General features: G+C 43.5%; 1 protein-coding gene across 1 annotated transcript in view; it reads left to right on the top strand.

Moving 5' to 3' along the window:
* CDH18 (cadherin 18) overlaps window positions 1-16253 on the top strand; it is a 2052455-nt gene extending 2036202 nt beyond the window's left edge. The window contains exon 14 of the mRNA XM_085606897.1: window positions 15128-16253. Within this exon, the coding sequence (XP_085463023.1) occupies window positions 15128-15621 (494 nt within the window). The 3' untranslated portion in view covers window positions 15622-16253. The remainder of the gene's footprint in view (window positions 1-15127) is intronic.
* Window positions 16254-16898: the final 645 nt, after the last annotated feature.

The following is a 16898-nucleotide window of genomic DNA, read 5'->3' as shown; positions in this document are numbered from 1 at the left end:
ACACTCTGCTGGACTGCACTCTGCTGGACTCCTGCTTTACTATGTTGATATGCTGCCCTCTTGCCTGGGTGAGAAGGATTGGACCTGCGTCTCTTGACCTCAGAACCCAGAGCGACTCCAAGGGCTCGTTGGCTTGCCTCCTGATCTGAAGCCTTAGGGACATAACAAGCTTTCAACTCCTGCCTCTGGATTCCTCCATTTGTGAGTCTACCCTGCCAAGTGGTGCAACCCCAGTCCTGGACACTTTGAAGTGGGCCTAAGGTGCTTGCTATCAGAACTGATGCCTTTTCTCTGCTGAGCAATGCATCCCAGAGCAGAACTGACGCTTTGCTGCTGCTGCGTGGATCCAACCCATCTTAAAGACTTGCATCGCTGCCACAATCCGCATCTTGGGACGGATGCATTGCCTTCGGAACCGTCGCTGAGAAATGCTTTTCCCGGTGAAGCTCCTCACATTGCTCATTGACTGAAGCCTCTACAATGATGCTGAATTTCTGCATCGCAGCTTCACTGCTCATCAGAATCGATGATTAGCCTCTGCTGAGTATCACATCCCTGACACCGGACTTCACATTGCAGGCCCCGTTGATGGGATCCTGAACTTTGGTGCAACAGGACCGCAGCCTCACCACATCTTGGAACCAACACATTTACCGCAGCTGCACAAAGCGTCTTTGATGGGGATCCATGCAAAGGTCTGCAACCAGGATTTAAGTTACTCTTTTTAGCAGGCCTAACTGGGTCCCTGTATATGTCCATCGCGGTCGGCCTAACCTTGTGATTTTGTCCTGGTCCTGCAAGACCATGTATCCCCCAATAGTGCTTTGTGCTTTTTGGCTGTATTTCATACTATAAACTTTAAAGTCCAATACCTTTGGTTCTACTGATTGAATTTTTGTTGTTTTGGTTTTGTTTTATTTATTAAACTAAGTTCTATTTTTCTAACCTGGTGTGGGATCCTTTTTGTGTGGTGTTGTCACTATTTTACTGTTTGAAGTGTTGCACATATACTTTAGACAAAGCCTCTAAATTAAACATGACTGCTCTGTGCCTAGCAACCAGAGAGTGAGCACTGGTTAATTTAGGCTTTTCTGGCCTCTTACCCTGACTAGGATTGTGGTTGCTGCTTGACCAGGGCTCATACCTCAGTCAATCAGTAACCCAGTTTCTAAAAAGTCGGCAAGCCAACTGGGCCTTGTAGTCACTCTGGAAGTTATGGGTTCAAGCAGGAAAGCAGATGTCAAGCAGCAGAGCAGACCTCTGAGAGCAAAAGGCAAGCTTCAGGCAGAAGGGCAGTCCTCTTGGTGCAGCAGGGCAGTCCTGTGAAGTACACAGCAGGTGACAGGCAGCCCCACAGTCCTCTGAGAGTCTTTTGTAGTTCCTGAAGTTCGCAAAAGGAAGTGTGTAAGGGTTCTAATTTTATACCTGGTGGCAGCTTTGAAGTGGAGAAAAGTTGTGGAGTTTTCCCACTACAGATGTGTCTGGAACTTCCGGCCTTCCTGCCCTGGTCCCAAGATGTCTGGGGGCAAAAAAGGCTAATGTGAAGTTCTTTGTGCATCTGTTTAGAAGTGCAAGTGGGGCTGGAGAAGAGTGGAGAAGTGCAAGTGGAGCTGTCCATAGCTCCTCCCCGTCCTGACAGGGTAGCCCATCCTGCCAACACCAGTCCCCCTAATGTGTATGTCTGGGAGAAATATAACAACTGCAAACTACTATATTAAAGTATCTCAAAAAGGAGTGGGGGTCCAAGGGATAAAGTTTAAAGACTCATAATAGTTTTGAAATCCCCAAATCAATAATATAATGCACAAAGAAAACTATGAGTCTAGTAACGTTAGAGACCTACAATGGTGTGATGGTAATGCTAAGTGAGAATGCGTGTGAATATGGTTCCCATCATCCACATGACGTGGTTGGCTTCATCATCTGGGAAACCGGGACTGAATTGAGAACCAACTTCTACTTGAGGATTGTAGATATTGGTCTCATAAGTGTCCCAGACCTCTTGATGGTATCATGTTTCAATGGTGATGAAGGAAAGATGTTTTGGTAGTAGTTATTGAGGATGATGACTGCAGTGCAAAAGAAGAGTGCAGGACCAATAAAGCTACTGCATAAGTAAATAGTGCCAAAGTAACCAGAAAGTTAGTAATTAATTTAGCATACTTGATATTTTTCTCTGGATGCATTGTTTTTGACCTCACATAATTATGATATTGATGGTTATGCTTTGTTGTTGTGTGTTTATTTTGTTTTTATCCGTGCAGGTCCATAAAACAAAACCTACTCCCCACGGATTCTCTTGGCCCACAAATTGGGTTCAGGTTGTATTTCAATCTTTTCCAGTTACTCTGGCACTAATTACTAACTTTCTGGTTACTTTGGCACTATTTACTTATGCAGTAGCTTTATTGGTCCTGATGAAAGCTAGGATTAATCATATCCGACAGCTGAAACATGTAGACCATCTCCACCACAGTTATTTGTTGAAACTGTTGTAGCACTGTTTTTAATCATTGCCATCAAGGTAGCGTTCCAATAAAGTTTATTTTGTGCCTTGATAGACAATTTTTAAACAGCACTTGCTCACTAGCACTCTTCTTTTGCACTGCAGTCATCATCCTCAATAACTACTACCAAAACATCTTTCCTTCATCACCATTGAAACATGATACCATCAAGAGGTCTGGGACACTTATGAGACCAATATCTACAATCCTCAAGTAGAAGATGGTTCTCAATTCAGTCCCGGTTTCCCAGATGATGAAGCCAACCACGTCATGTGGATGATGGGAACCATATTCACACGCATTCTCACTTAGCATTACCATCACACCATTGTAGGTCTCTAACGTTACTAGACTCAACTGCAAACTACACCTAATCATATGACCCATGAAACAGAGTGCAGGCACCAAGTGGCTAGGACAGGAAAATGCCAACTTTCTAAATGTGGCATTTTCAGAAATTGTGACTTAAAATCCAACTTTATCATTAGGGAGGATTTTAAATTACAATTCATCAGGCAACAAACATGACATTTCTACGTATTCCAAAGCACAAGGTATCACTTATCAAATGTAAAAGGGTAAACCAATGTTATCCTATGGGAGAAGAAGACCTAACAGTAGTGAAAAATAGATGTGTGAGTTTTTCACAACCAGGACATGTAAAACTTAAAATTACTTTTCCAACTTTTTAATACAATGTGCACTGCCCTATGTGCTGTTTAGGGCACACCCTCGGGGTGACATATGTACTAAAAAGACTTGGCAAAACGGTTTATTTGGCAAGCTGAATTGTCAGCTTAAAACTGCACACTGGCTGGAAAGGATGTTTTAAGGGGCTACTTAAGTGGGTGGCTAAATAAGTGCTGCAGGTCCACTTAAATCATTTACTATATCAGCCCTGGGTATAATGGCATAACACTTTCCTATACCTTACTTATAAGTAAATTAATTATGCCAATCAGATGTAAGCCAATTTTACCATGTTTTAGGGAGTGACCACAAGCACTTTAGCATTGGTTAGCAGTGGTAAAGTGCACAGAGTCCTAAAGCCAACAAAACAAATTCAGCAAAACAACACGGAAGAAGGCAAAATCTTTGAGAGTGACCCGGCAAAGAGGGCCATGTCCAACATACACAAAATGCTAATCTATCAATCCATACTATAATTTTGTGCAAAATGTGTTTAAAAGGTGTCCCTATGTCAGTTTTTGGCACAAGACCACATTTAAATAAAAACACTGCAAACAATAACTGCTTGCATTCTGCTCCTATGCACAACTGCGAATGGCACTAGTCGCTGTGAGTTTTTACTGTGAATAGTGCATAGTTACGCCACGTAGAGTAATGGTGCAATTACTTCGTTTCTCGGAAAAAGGGTAAGGTTAATTTTGGCAGCGTAATTTAAATTTCACCCAGGCCTAATATTAGCCAGTTTGCCTTGTACAGAGCCTTACAGATACAAATTGAGTACTTAAGGCCTTATTTGCAGCTTGGGGTAACGGGATACTCCATCACAATGGGGGAGATGTCAGACCCACCTTATTACAAGTGCATTATAAAATGTATCACTTGTAATATGACCGGCGTAATATCAGTCACGTTTTGAGGGAGTATCACACCGCAAAACTATAACTAAGGCTCATGGGGGCATATTATCAAGCACGGCGTTAAAATTATCGGCAGAAAACTGGCGCTAAAGCGACGATAATGGGCTTGATAATATGCCCTGGAGAATTCCAATAGAAGCCCATGTTGACACCAGAGCATGGGCTTCTATGGGAATTCTCCAGGGCATATTATCAAGCCCATTATCGCCGCTTTAGCGCCAGTTTTCTGCCGCTAAAGCGGTGATCATTTTTACGCCGTGCTTTATAATATGCCCCTTAGGTCTGATCATTATTGTAATTGAAACATTCAGCCTATTAGCTCCTTCTTCGAAGTAAAATCCATAAAAAGAATAACTTTTATGACATTAGTTTTTATTATTAGATGTGTATCCGCTCATGAGGATTGCTACACAATAGCATTTTAAAGCGTGCAACTGTTGCTGAAGTGATTTCTATTTGAATAGATCATCCGCATTCATTTGAAATCTAGTTTGCCGTCAGTCTGTCGAAGCCGACATATATTTTTCATGAACATATTAAAGGAGGAAACATTGAGCCCAATGGGACCCAATCACCGCTTATTAAAGTACTGTGCACGTAGCTTTTAATATATTTTGTTTATTGCTTTTGAGTTCTGCCAATTCTGCTGCAGCGCGACACTCTGCATGCACCCAAGCTACAATTGTTGGCTTAGGATTGTTGCAGAACGTATTCATTTAGTTGCAGCTAGAGAGACCAATGAAACGCTCAGTTTGAAAAGCTCCTGCTGTTGAAATTGTGGTTTGGTTTATAAGTCGTAGGTTTTAGTATTGATCCCCCTCACTCAGCCAGTGTTCTTGCTGATCGCATTGAATTTGAGAAATATGAACATTTTGCTTCAGTGTTTTGCACTCTCATGTTCCGGGGTTACAGTGCGACATAACTGTTTGTATTGCAAGGTACCTGGATGCTCAAACGGGCGTTACAATAGCCAAACACTACAACAGTGCTCACAAACGAGTAGATGTTCAAAATAAATTAAACAAAACAGTTCCTTTTACCCAGCCCTTCACCTATAACAATCACCAACAACAGGCAATCCACAATAAACATGTTTTAGGATGTTTATGTGAGTTCTGAGACTGTGACGTCATTTAAGAGATGACCCATTTATTGTGGCAACAATGGGGCATATTATCAAGATACGGCGTTAAAATTATCGCCGCTTTAGCGGCAGAATACTGCCGCCAAAGCGGTGATAATGGGCTTGATAATATGCCCTTGAGAATTCCCATAGAAGCCCAGGTTCTGGTGTCAACATGGGCTTCTATTGGAATTCTCAATTATCAAGCCCATTCTGCCGCTAAAGCGGCGATAATTTTAACGCTGTGCTGGATAATATGCCCTAATGTACCTTCCTCTCCCTCTATACTTCAGCTTGCAGCCCTGCAGATTGCACCCAAACCTCTCATCTCAACTGGGTTTCAGAATGGTCTCTACTCCACCGCCTCATTTTGACACACTTTGGCCACCGGCGGCTCCTCCGCTAAGGTGGAGTAGCGTCGCCCCACTGCTCTGCAGCAATAAAAGAAAGGAAAAAATAAAATGATAATGTAATGTTATTATCATTTTATTTTGTCCTCCTACTGCGGCAGCTTTGCGTGAGGGAGGGGGTGGAGCTGCAGAGCAGGGGAGGATTGGTAGAACCCCCCTAAGTGCGCAATGACTGTTTGGCCTGCCCTCTCAGGCCGCCCAAAACAGTTGTGCACACCATCTCTGTTCTCCATGCAGGCTGCTTTACAGCCTGTGTGGAGAGCATGCCCACCCCTCCAGCCCCTGGCTAAGAGCCGTGTTGCGGCACTCAGACCAATCACAATGCTGCATTGCAACGTTGTGATTGGTCAGAGGAGCCTGGCCTGTGATTCATGTTCCTGGAATCGGACACAGGAGGGCAGAAGCAGAGACGCGGGACCCAACTGCAAGGTAAGTGTTTATTTTATAAAGGACAGACAGAGGTTTCAGATCAGACAGTGGGTTGTCAACTGCCATATCTTGCTCAAACCATCACCTAAAACATTACGGCCGAGATATACTGAAGCTTTGTGCCAGGTTTACGTTTTCTTGTACCTCAGACCCAACACAATGTGTTATGCTGGAATTTACTACCAAAGCAAATGAGGATTTGCATTTGACAGTATCCCAAAGTTTTGCTAATTTGAACTATGTGTTACTTTGTGTTACTTTGTGTTACTTTGTATTAAGAGGCATCCATGGGTAATTTCTGGGTGTTTCCATGCAACCATCCGTGGGATTTGATGCAAATCACTATCAATAAATATTCCTAGTGAGGGATTTGCACTAAAATCTTACACTTCCTTGAGGAAGCCATAACAAAAAATGTTTAATTTCTCCTAGCTTTCCCTACTTTGAATGCATTGTACAACAGCACACACACAAAGCAGGAAAAGTGGTTAAGGATAGTGTTAGAAATGGGGATCTCTAGTTGCCAGAGGTAGGTACCTTTGTCCAAATAGGGACCCTTGCTTCTAGTCAGGGTAAGGGGGTGACACTTCTAAAATTACCCCTGCTCACCCCCTTGGTAGCTTGGCACAAGAAGACAGGCTTATCTAAGAGTGAGTGTGTAAAGCATTTGTGAACACACACAGCGATACAGTGAAAACACTGCAAATGGACACCACACCAAAAAAAGTAATCTTTTTCTAAACCAAAACAAGACCAAATGACAAAAATCCACAATACAGTAATAAAAATATGACTTTCAGATGGTAGAAATAGTTCAGTTCAAAGCAAATTGCAAATGCAACACTTTTCACATAAAGTACCTTGGATGCGTCACACAAGCAAAGAAGACGGGCCGCAGGGAAGGTGATGCGTCGGTTTCTTTCACTCAGGGAAGGTGATGCATCGGTTCCTTGCTCCAGGGGTGGTGACAAGTCAGTTCCTTACATGAGAGGAGGTGATCCGTCTGTTTCTTACTGCATGGGTAGGTGATGCATCGGTTTCTTACTGCGTCCCCCAACGATGCGACAACCTTGGTGCCTCGATGCGATGATCCAGAATGATGCATGAACTCTTGCGGTGCGATGATCTCGGACTTCGGAGATCGGTGCACTCGAAGTTGCATTGATTTTCCAGCTCCCAGTGGAAAACAGTTCTCTAGACGTCTGAAACAACAGTAGGCACCACTTTGCAGGTGAGAACTCCCAGCAAAGCAGTTCAAGGGAGCTGGTGGTGACGTCTTTGTGTCCCTGAGACTTCAGAACAGGAGGCAAGATCAGTTTCAAGCCCTTGGAGATCTTTTCCTCAGGCAAGCGACAAATTAAACAGCAAAGTCCTCTTCTTCTTTTCTTTGGCAGCAAGTAGCCACTGCAGGCCAACCCCAGACAGCAAACATCACATGGACAGTATTGCCCCTCGCTTCTCCAGCTCTTCTCCTTGGCAAAGGTTCCTCTTGATTTACAGAAGTGATCTAAAGTTCTGGCGTCTGGGCCCCAATATTTATATCGCAAAATCCTTTGTTCTCTGAAGGCAGAGAGTGTCTGTACCCTGCCAAAACCAGTTCTGTCCTCACTGGTTCAGCTTCCTGGCAGGAGGTGGAGACAGCATTGTTGAAGGCAGACCATGCCCTTTCAGGTGAAAGGAAATCTCCTCCCCCTACTCTAAATGCAGCCCAGATCTATTCAGCCCAGCCCTGACTCATCAGGCTCTCCGGGACCACTACTCTTCCCCAGGCCCTGTCATCTAAAATCCAGACATGCGATACACAAACCTAGCTGAGGAACACTGGATGGCTAAGCAAGAAAATACCTACTTTCTAAAAGTGGTATTTTCAAACACAGAATGTAAAAATCACCCTCACTAAAAGATGCACTTTAACATTCTGAGTTCATGAATACTAAACTTTATTTTGCTACCTTGTTCTCAGGGGTAGTTATGTTTATAAGACGACATCCGCATGCTACTCAACCAGGGCCACACCGCAGCCCTCATCCTACTAGACCTCTCCGCGGCTTTCGACACTGTCTCCCATCGCACTCTCGCAACCAGACTACACGACGCCGGTATACGGGGAACCCCCCTCGACTGGATCCACTCCTTTCTGTCCGGCCGAACCCAATGGACCAGACACCCTCCCTTTCCCTCCGAACCTACTGAGATCAACTGCGGAGTACCCCAAGGATCCTCACTCAGCCCCACGTTATTCAACATCTACATGGCCCCCCTCGGAGCCATCGTCAGACAACATGGGCTCAGCATATTATCTTACGCCGACGACACCCAGCTCATCCTCTCTCTCACGAAGAACCCCGAAGACACCAGGCTCAGCTTCCAAGAAGGGATGAAAGACATTGCAGCTTGGATGAGGGACAGCTTCCTAAAACTGAACTCGTAGAAGACAGAGGTCAGAGCTCCTGGTGGCCCTCTGCCCTTGAAAGCCCACCCACCCTGATGGAACACACCCAAAACCTAGGCATCATCCTAGACTCCTCGCTCACCCTGACCCGCCAGATCAACGCCGTTGCCTCCTCCTGTTTCAACTCCCTCCACATACTCCGTAAGACCTGTAAGTGGATTCCCCCCAAATGCAGAAAGACGGTCACTCACGCACTCATAACCAGCAGACTGGACTACGGCAAAGCCCTCTACACCGGAATCAACAAGACCCTGCTACACAAGCTCCAGACCTTCCAGAACACCGCAGCCAGACTCGTCCTAGGAACCCCACGACACAAGCACATGACTCACCATCTACGAGACCTCTACTGGCTTCCCATTGAGAAGAGAGTAACATTCAAACTACTCAGCCACGCCTACAAATCCCTCCACAACATCGGACCCTATTACCTCAACTATAGAGTCTCCTTCCACATATCCAAAAGGAACCTCTGCTCCGCCAACCTCACCCTGGCAGAGACCCTTTGCATCCGCGGAACCAGAGCAGGCGGGAGAGCCTTCTCCTACGTAGCAGAAAAGACCTGGAATGAGCTCCCAGTCAGCATCAGACGCTCCCCCACCCTGCACACCTTCAGAAAGAGCCTAAACACTTGGCTATTTGACTGTCCTGGAGCACCCCCCCCAGCGCCTTGAGACCCTCACGGGTGAGTAGCACGCTTTATAAGCCCCTGATTGATTGATTGATACCCATTCTATCCTGTGGTAACAGGTAGCCTTGCAATAGTGAAAAACGAAATTGGCAGTAAGTAATTATCAGGACATGCCACACACACCAGGGCATGTCCTACCTTTCACATACACTGCACCCTGTCCACAGGATTACCTTAGGCCAACCTTAGGGGTGACTGACATGTGAGAAAAGGGAAAGTTAGGGCCTGGCAAGTGTGTGCGCTTGCCAGGTCGACATGGCAGGACCATACTGCACACATGCTCTGCTATGGCAGGAGAGAGTTATATTTACAGGCTGCTTATGTGGGTGGCACAATCAGTGCTGAAGCCCACTAGCAGCATTTGATTTACAGGCCCTGGGCACAAACAGTGCGCTGTAGTAGGGACTGACTAGTAAATCAATTCATCCAATCATGGAAACACCAATCCATAGCAACAATTTAGTGAGTACTTGCACTTTGGCACTGAACAGCAGTGACAAAGTGCCCAAAGCATCTAGACCAGCAAAACGGTTTCCAACACACAGCAAAAACACAGGAGGCAAAAGCAAAAAATGCAGGGGATACCCACAGCAATGGTGTCAGGTCTAACAGATAGCATTTGTACTGGTTGGGTCCCCTTCCATGAAAAAGCTACTCCTTACAGAACACACACACACTTGCACAATGGCGCATGGTAGCCTAAAGTGTGCCTGCACAGGGAGAGAGGAAAACACCACCATATCTCAGAAGATCTGTTGCTTTTCTGCTCTCTGCCTTTCACACAACACAGGACAGCTAAATTAAAGTTGCTGGGCTGTGTTGCATGAATTGTTTGTAAATCTGGGCCAAAACATACATTTTGAAATCATATGTTCTCTCTCAGGGACACTTGACACTGAATAGCAGATATGTATTGTTGCCCAACTTAACATTACTCGTTTTTATCAACCCTATAAGAATGAAAGTTTAAATGATGCTGCCAGGATTGGAACCTGTTATGACAATACTTATCACAGCTAAATGTTGTTTATGCATTAGCCCTGAGATACCAGACCCAACCAGGGCTGGCTTTAAGGCAGTGTGACCGGTGCGGCTGCACTAGGCGCTGACCTGGTGGGGGGGCACTGACCTCAGCGGGATCGGGGGGGGGGGCGCTCTGTTAAGCAATTACGTACGATTTAAAAGTACCTGCTGCAGAGTTACTTGTGCGTCCAGCTTTCAGGCAGCAAGAAAAATGTCAAGGTAACTCTTTTGATTAATGTTCCTCATAGAGAAAGGGATGAGAGTTTTGTCTAGTGGTAGTTCTGACTCACATAAAGTAGCACATATGGTTAATATGCCTGTTGTAATGAACAGTTCTGTATTTTATGTGGGTAGCTGAGTGGATGAGTGAAGCCAGCCCTTGCCAGTGCTTTTAAAAAAAAATGTATGTTAGAGAGGGGCTATGCAGAGGCAAGGGGCACTTTTGCCAGGTGGTAGTGAGGGAATCCAAGAAGCAGGTCATGGGGAGGCACCAAAAAAGATTGTTGCACCAGGCACCACCAGCACTAAAGCTGGCCCAGGACCCAATGATATAGTGATGTGGTTCTGCTCACATGTAACCTAGCTCAGTTGCGACCTTGAACCCTCCACTTATCATTCCGATTTTGGAGTGTTAGCTCCCTACACACTTTCAGAACTACTATTAAGGGCCAACTTTGTGGCTGGAGAATTCATGATGAGAACCATCCAATTTCCAATGGCAGCCCTGCTAACAGCTAGGTCCTCTCCGTCTCTGGGGGTCTGTCAAGAGGTGCCAGCCGTGCAGCGACCATTTCATTAATGTTTGTAGCATTGTTACCTCTCACATGCATTATTGTCTCTTTACTAAATATATACTGGACATATATTACAGGACCGTTTTAATCACGAAATACCTTCAGAGAAATACGTTTGCACCATTTTTGCAGCTTTGTTCCATGAATTTGAGCAATTTTATTTATGCCAGTGAAAAAAGGCCAACGTTAACCTCATGTTAATTCTGATGTGCTTACATAGGAGCATATTATCAAGACAGGCGATAAATTTATTGCCGCTTTAGCGGCAGAAAACTGCCGGTAAAACGGCGATAGTGGGCTTGATAATATGCTCTATGGAATTCCAATTGAAGCCCATCTTAGATGTGAAGGACATCTAACCTGAGCTTCAATTGGAATTCCATAGAGCATATTATCAAGCCCATTATCGCCGTTTTAGCGGCAGTTTTCTGCCGCTAAAGCAGCGATAATTTTATCGCCTGGCTTGATAATATGCCCCATAGTAAGGAGTTGAGAAAATCTATTCTGTTCGTTTTTCAAAAGTATAAAACTAAACTAAGTTTGCAGCAACATCTGTTTGTTCTTTTTTATGACGTAAGTAGAAAAGGCAAAACTTCTTAATCGAAAAAAGTGTTGTTCATGGACTTTGGTTCCATTGTTAAGATCTCTGTGACGCAAGTAGAATAAGCTTTTTTAAATGTGTACCAAAGATTCCACAGTCCATTTTCTCATGCTGGTCCTCAAGTAAAAACACTTCTGTGATTTTCTTTCTCCATTTTCTATTTCAAAAGAACAAAAATAGTGCAATGTTTCTCAAATTGGTCTCTAGGGTACTTTATTCAGCAATGCCTCCCTTTTCCAATCCCACTCCTTCCTGAATATTACATTGCACTGTGTTTTAGTAACTGCCTGTTCAATAGAATAAGTTATGAACATGAATTAAGTGATGAAAGCCTTGGCAAGTATATAATGCATACTGAACTGGGGATGAATGGATTGCTGTACACTAGTGCTGTACACCATGGCCTTGATTATGAGTCAAGAACTGTGGTTGTAGGAGCTGTAAATCCAGTCTCTCACGCAAATTCCCCACCCCCTGGGGCATAACTTGTAATTTCCTGGTACTGATGCAGAATTAATACATGGTAATTGTAAAATCAAACTTATCGACACATCAGTAGAGCACCTCGGAATCATGGCCTAATAGGGGTGTTGGGGCAGGATCCATTATCATGTGGATCGATTGGGGATTCACACTTCTTTTTAGACAGAGTTAGATTAAACATAGAGTCATGTGATTTTCAGACACACCCCGAAAGCCACGATTCTAACCCAAGGTCCTCTGATTTCAGAATGAGCAGCTTAGGTACTGGGCCGCTTCTATCCTGTAAATGTTTACTGTTCTCTCTGCAGTAGATCACAGTTTATATTTGATAGCATTGCTATTTCGTTCTTCAAAGACCAGCGTGTAGATTTCCTAACATGTCATGCACTGCAGCACAGCATCCAAAGATACTGTGCTGCATTGCATGGAAAAGAGAGGGCAAAACAGTGTCATGTTGAAAAAGAATTAGGGCTCCCCCCCATGCTGGCACTCTTCGAGCCTGCCATGCACAGACCCTTGTACCATAGTGCAAAGGTGGGTGTGTGATGTCCAGTATAGGTTTTGTACTCAAAGGGTAGCCTTCCAGCACAAAATACTACAGTCAGGCAGAGTTTCATTTTTTCCCAATATTTAATGTGTGCTTTGCAGGACAGAACACATGCAAATAAAGAGTAATATTTACTAGTAAAGTGGCGAAGCGTGTTGTTAAGCCAAGAATGCTAACGACATGCTCCCTCACTTTAGAAACACAGGGCTGCACCATATTTACAAGAATGTGGTGCAGCCCTGCCTTTTCCCCCTGCGCTGGTGCTAAATTAAGCTTAGTCATAGTCAAAACCACTTTAATCGATTAATTAAAATCATAAAAGTACATCATAATAATTCATACAAGTAAAAACATTACAAAATACAGTATAAAATGATTCATAAGAGGATCAACCAAGCCAATAAATGTGCCCCTAACGACAGTATACAGACTGAGCATCAAGTTTTTTCCTTTTCCTTACCACAGTTACCAAAAAGTTAGCAGTATTAAAAATGATCCATGGGGAGTCAAGTAATTGAAGGTACATCAGTGCTGGTTTAACTTGATAAAAACCTCTCCCTTGAAACAATGGTAAAATATACTTTGCTCTAATTACAGTATAGTGATTACAGAATAGGATAAAGCGCGCAGTGTCTTGGATTGAGCTGTCATCGCATTTACAGAGAGCAGCATCTTCTGGTTTGCACCAACCTTGAAAGCACCCTAGATTAAAATGTATTAGGTTAAAACGGAATCTAGTCAACAGCCAGCGGTGAAAATAATTCGAGACTATCTTAAAATAAGGCTCAATCTGGGGGTAGGTTATTAGTAAAAAAGGGGCCCTTACAGACACTTTATCAAGTTCCTCCCCCTCCCGCTCTAAAGACCTTAAGTTCAAGAATTGGGCTTTGATCTGGTTAACATCCCCCTTGGTAATTGTTTCTGGGTTGTCATAGATCTCAGGGCGCCCTAGATTATAACATGTTTTCTTAATATACAGGAGCCACGGGATATCTAATGCTCTATCTAGACCCATACAGTCTTTTAAAATCAGTCGGTTCAGAGAGAGTTCAGGGTTCAACCATATTTTCAACCAAAATAATAAAGGGGCCAGACTAATACGATCAGAAACATAATCCATTCCCAATTCTTGGTGTATTGAGAAGGTGGAGGAGGACTGGGGGACGGAGAGGAGTGAGCGAAAAAATGTATTTTCTACGGTTTGTAAACCATCCGCTTTTTTGTACCCCCAGATAGCGGCATCATAAATCGCTAAAGCTAGAGATTTCGCCCTATAGATGGCAAGAACTGCCTCACATGGTTTGCCGTCCAAGCGTCGAGCAAAACTTAATATAGCTGAGGAGGCTCTGCCTACGTTATTCTTCTTAGCTAAAAGCTGAGGGGTCCATGAACACCTATCATCAAACAGGACCCCCAGGTAGGTAAATACCTTTACCTTTGTGACCTCAACTCCGCTAAATTAAGCTGTCTACCACCAACGCAGGCACCTTTGACCCTTAGTGCAAGGGTGGTTGCGTTGCAGGAGAAGATTGTTTATGTGCAGGAAGTTGTCCCTTCCTGCACATAAACAATCTATAAATGGTGTTTTGTAATTTCTGTGTGTGATGCATTAAGCACACATAAAGGCTGCAAAACGTAATTAAAAAAAAAAATGATTGTTTATGTGCAGGAAGGTGTCCAATCAAAATCAATGGGTGTTGCAGTGGAAAGCCCCCCACAATAGCCAATGCCCTCCCCTTCCACGATAAGTATAGTGTGAAAGGGTGCCTTATTTACAAGGCAGCATTAAGCTACTTTAAGTGGCTTAACTCCGCCTTGTGAATAAGTTGAAGGACCTAGCGCCACCACAACATCGAGAAAAGTGACTTTGTGGTGGCAATAGGGGCTTGTAAATATGCCCCAAAGTTGCTGCACTGCATTTTGTGAGAGGGAGAGAGCAGGACAACACCATACCTACAACGATATGATGTTGTCCTGCTTGTTTACTTAGCGCTAGTGCACAATCAGCCTGCCTAGGGTCATGCACGCACATTTGCACCATAGTGCAAAGGTGTGCGCATGCTTTGTTGGTTTTAGGCGCTGGAAAGCAAATCACAAATAAACATTTTGTGCCAGTTTATGTCACTTTTGTAACGCAAACCAAGCGTAAAATGTTAGGTAATCGTCCCACATTGTATAATGCCAAGCAACGGAATGGAGATGTGTGAAAATACTAATATAGATCTATCCAATTGTGTGTAGTTAAAACGTGGGTGATCGACCTACAAAGAAAGAAAAAGGTGTCAAATGTATTAGAAATTGAATATCCCTCTATGAAACTCTTGGTGATATAAATAAAGTGTATGATTTCATTTGCCATATTGGTTTCAGCAGAGATTTCCATTTTGACTTTTATTTAGTCCAATTATTGTCTGTTATTTCGTTTTTTATGGAACTAATCTGATGTTTTTTTTTCTGCAGTTATTGTGGTCCTTTTCATCACGCTTCGTCGCAGCAAAAAGGAGCCACTGATCATTTCTGAGGAGGACATCAGGGAAAACATAGTCACCTATGATGACGAAGGTGGCGGGGAGCAAGACACGGAAGCGTTTGACATCACAGCGCTCAGAAACCCCTCCGCTGCGGAGGACCTCAAGTACCGGAGGGATGTGAGACCGGAGGCATTTTCGACCCCGAGGCACCAGACTCCGTCAAGCTTTGACAGCATAAACGTTCAGGAGTTCCTAGAGCAGAGACTGGCGGAAGCGGACCTTGACACTAGCGGGCCACCGTACGACTCACTGCAGACTTATGCCTACGAAGGCCAGAGATCTGAGGCGGGCTCAATAAGCTCTCTTGACTCTGTCACCACACATTCTGAGCAGGATTACAATTATCTTGATGACTGGGGGCCCGAATTTCAAAAACTAGCAGAACTCTATGGAGAAATCGAATCAGAAAGAACGACAACTTAGCGGCCCAGGCCAGCAACCAAGGGCTTTATTTCATGAACTACTGGAACAATTGTAGCCACAGAAACATTGGCAGACGGAGTGGAATTAAATGTCACTGAGAAAAAAGTGCCCTTTTCATATTTGAAACTGGGTTCTTCGATCGGGAGAAAGTCAGGTTTTAAAAAAACACAACAAAATGAACTATTTTCCCTTGTGTGTATTTTTTAATTGCTCAATAAAGTCTGTGACACCATATCAGCAAATATACCGGAAAGAAGCCATGCGATATTTTTGTTGCATCATCCAATGTATAATAAAACTCTGAATAGGTCAAGAGTGTCTCCTGTTGACAAAGTCACACACGAGTGTGGTACCTTTTTTTCTTGAAGGCATGATGCCCCAATTTCCACTGTCTGAAAAAGCAACATATTTTAGTGATCAGTGATGTGGTCAAACCTTACAACCCTTTTGCAGAAGAAAGCTTTCTAACTAGCCAAGTGTTAAATTGTAGTGCTTTGCTTCAGCAGGTTATGTGAACTTTCTTAAAATCTTTGTGAACTTCCCAACACTTTGTGAAGTTTATAACAGTAGGGGAAACCAGTCTTAAAAGTAGGATTTGTTGGAGAAACTTCTACAAAGCCTACATTTAGATGTTTCTAGAGCGAAATCCTTATACTTAATCTTTCTTTTGTTATGTTATGTTATAACAACGTATAAAGCGCACAAATACCCATAGTTCTCTCAGCGCTAAGTGCTTCAGAAGGTATGACCTAGATGAAAAAACCTATTAATTGAAGAGCCATGTTTTCATTTGTTTTATAAATGACAATAAAGTAGGACTGGCCCTAATCTGAGAGGGAAGAGAGTTCCACAGCTTAGCCGTGGCAACTACGAAATCTCATATAAAGTGTAAAGTTCAAAAACCAAATAAAAAAATCTCTTGAAGAGTTTAAATTGCACACACCTCTGGACCTGATTCACCAACGATTTTGCTGTGAGAAGTTGTGACCTACATTTGGAATATTGTTGACTCCTACTGAATTCCAGGAGTAAGTGAGGAGAATCCCAGGAGTAAGTCACAGCAAATTCTTTATGAATCAAAATCAGCTACTTCATAATGCTCACCTTTTAAAATGAGGTAAATGTTTGATAGTAGAATGCATCTTACAGGAACACAGTTCTTCGCTTGGGTAATTTTAAAGAGCACTTTTTTAAAGACTACTTCTGTTTGGTGACCGCTATAATTGGATTCCACCTACAAAACCTATGATAATATTGCAGTCTTCAATGATAAGTAA

Source organism: Triturus cristatus, chromosome 5_2 (genome assembly GCF_964204655.1).
Source record: "Triturus cristatus chromosome 5_2, aTriCri1.1, whole genome shotgun sequence".
In the NCBI taxonomy this organism is placed as follows: Eukaryota; Metazoa; Chordata; class Amphibia; order Caudata; family Salamandridae; genus Triturus; species Triturus cristatus.
The sequence above is the reverse complement of the archived record's forward strand: the minus strand, read 5'-3'. Positions and strand labels throughout refer to the sequence as shown.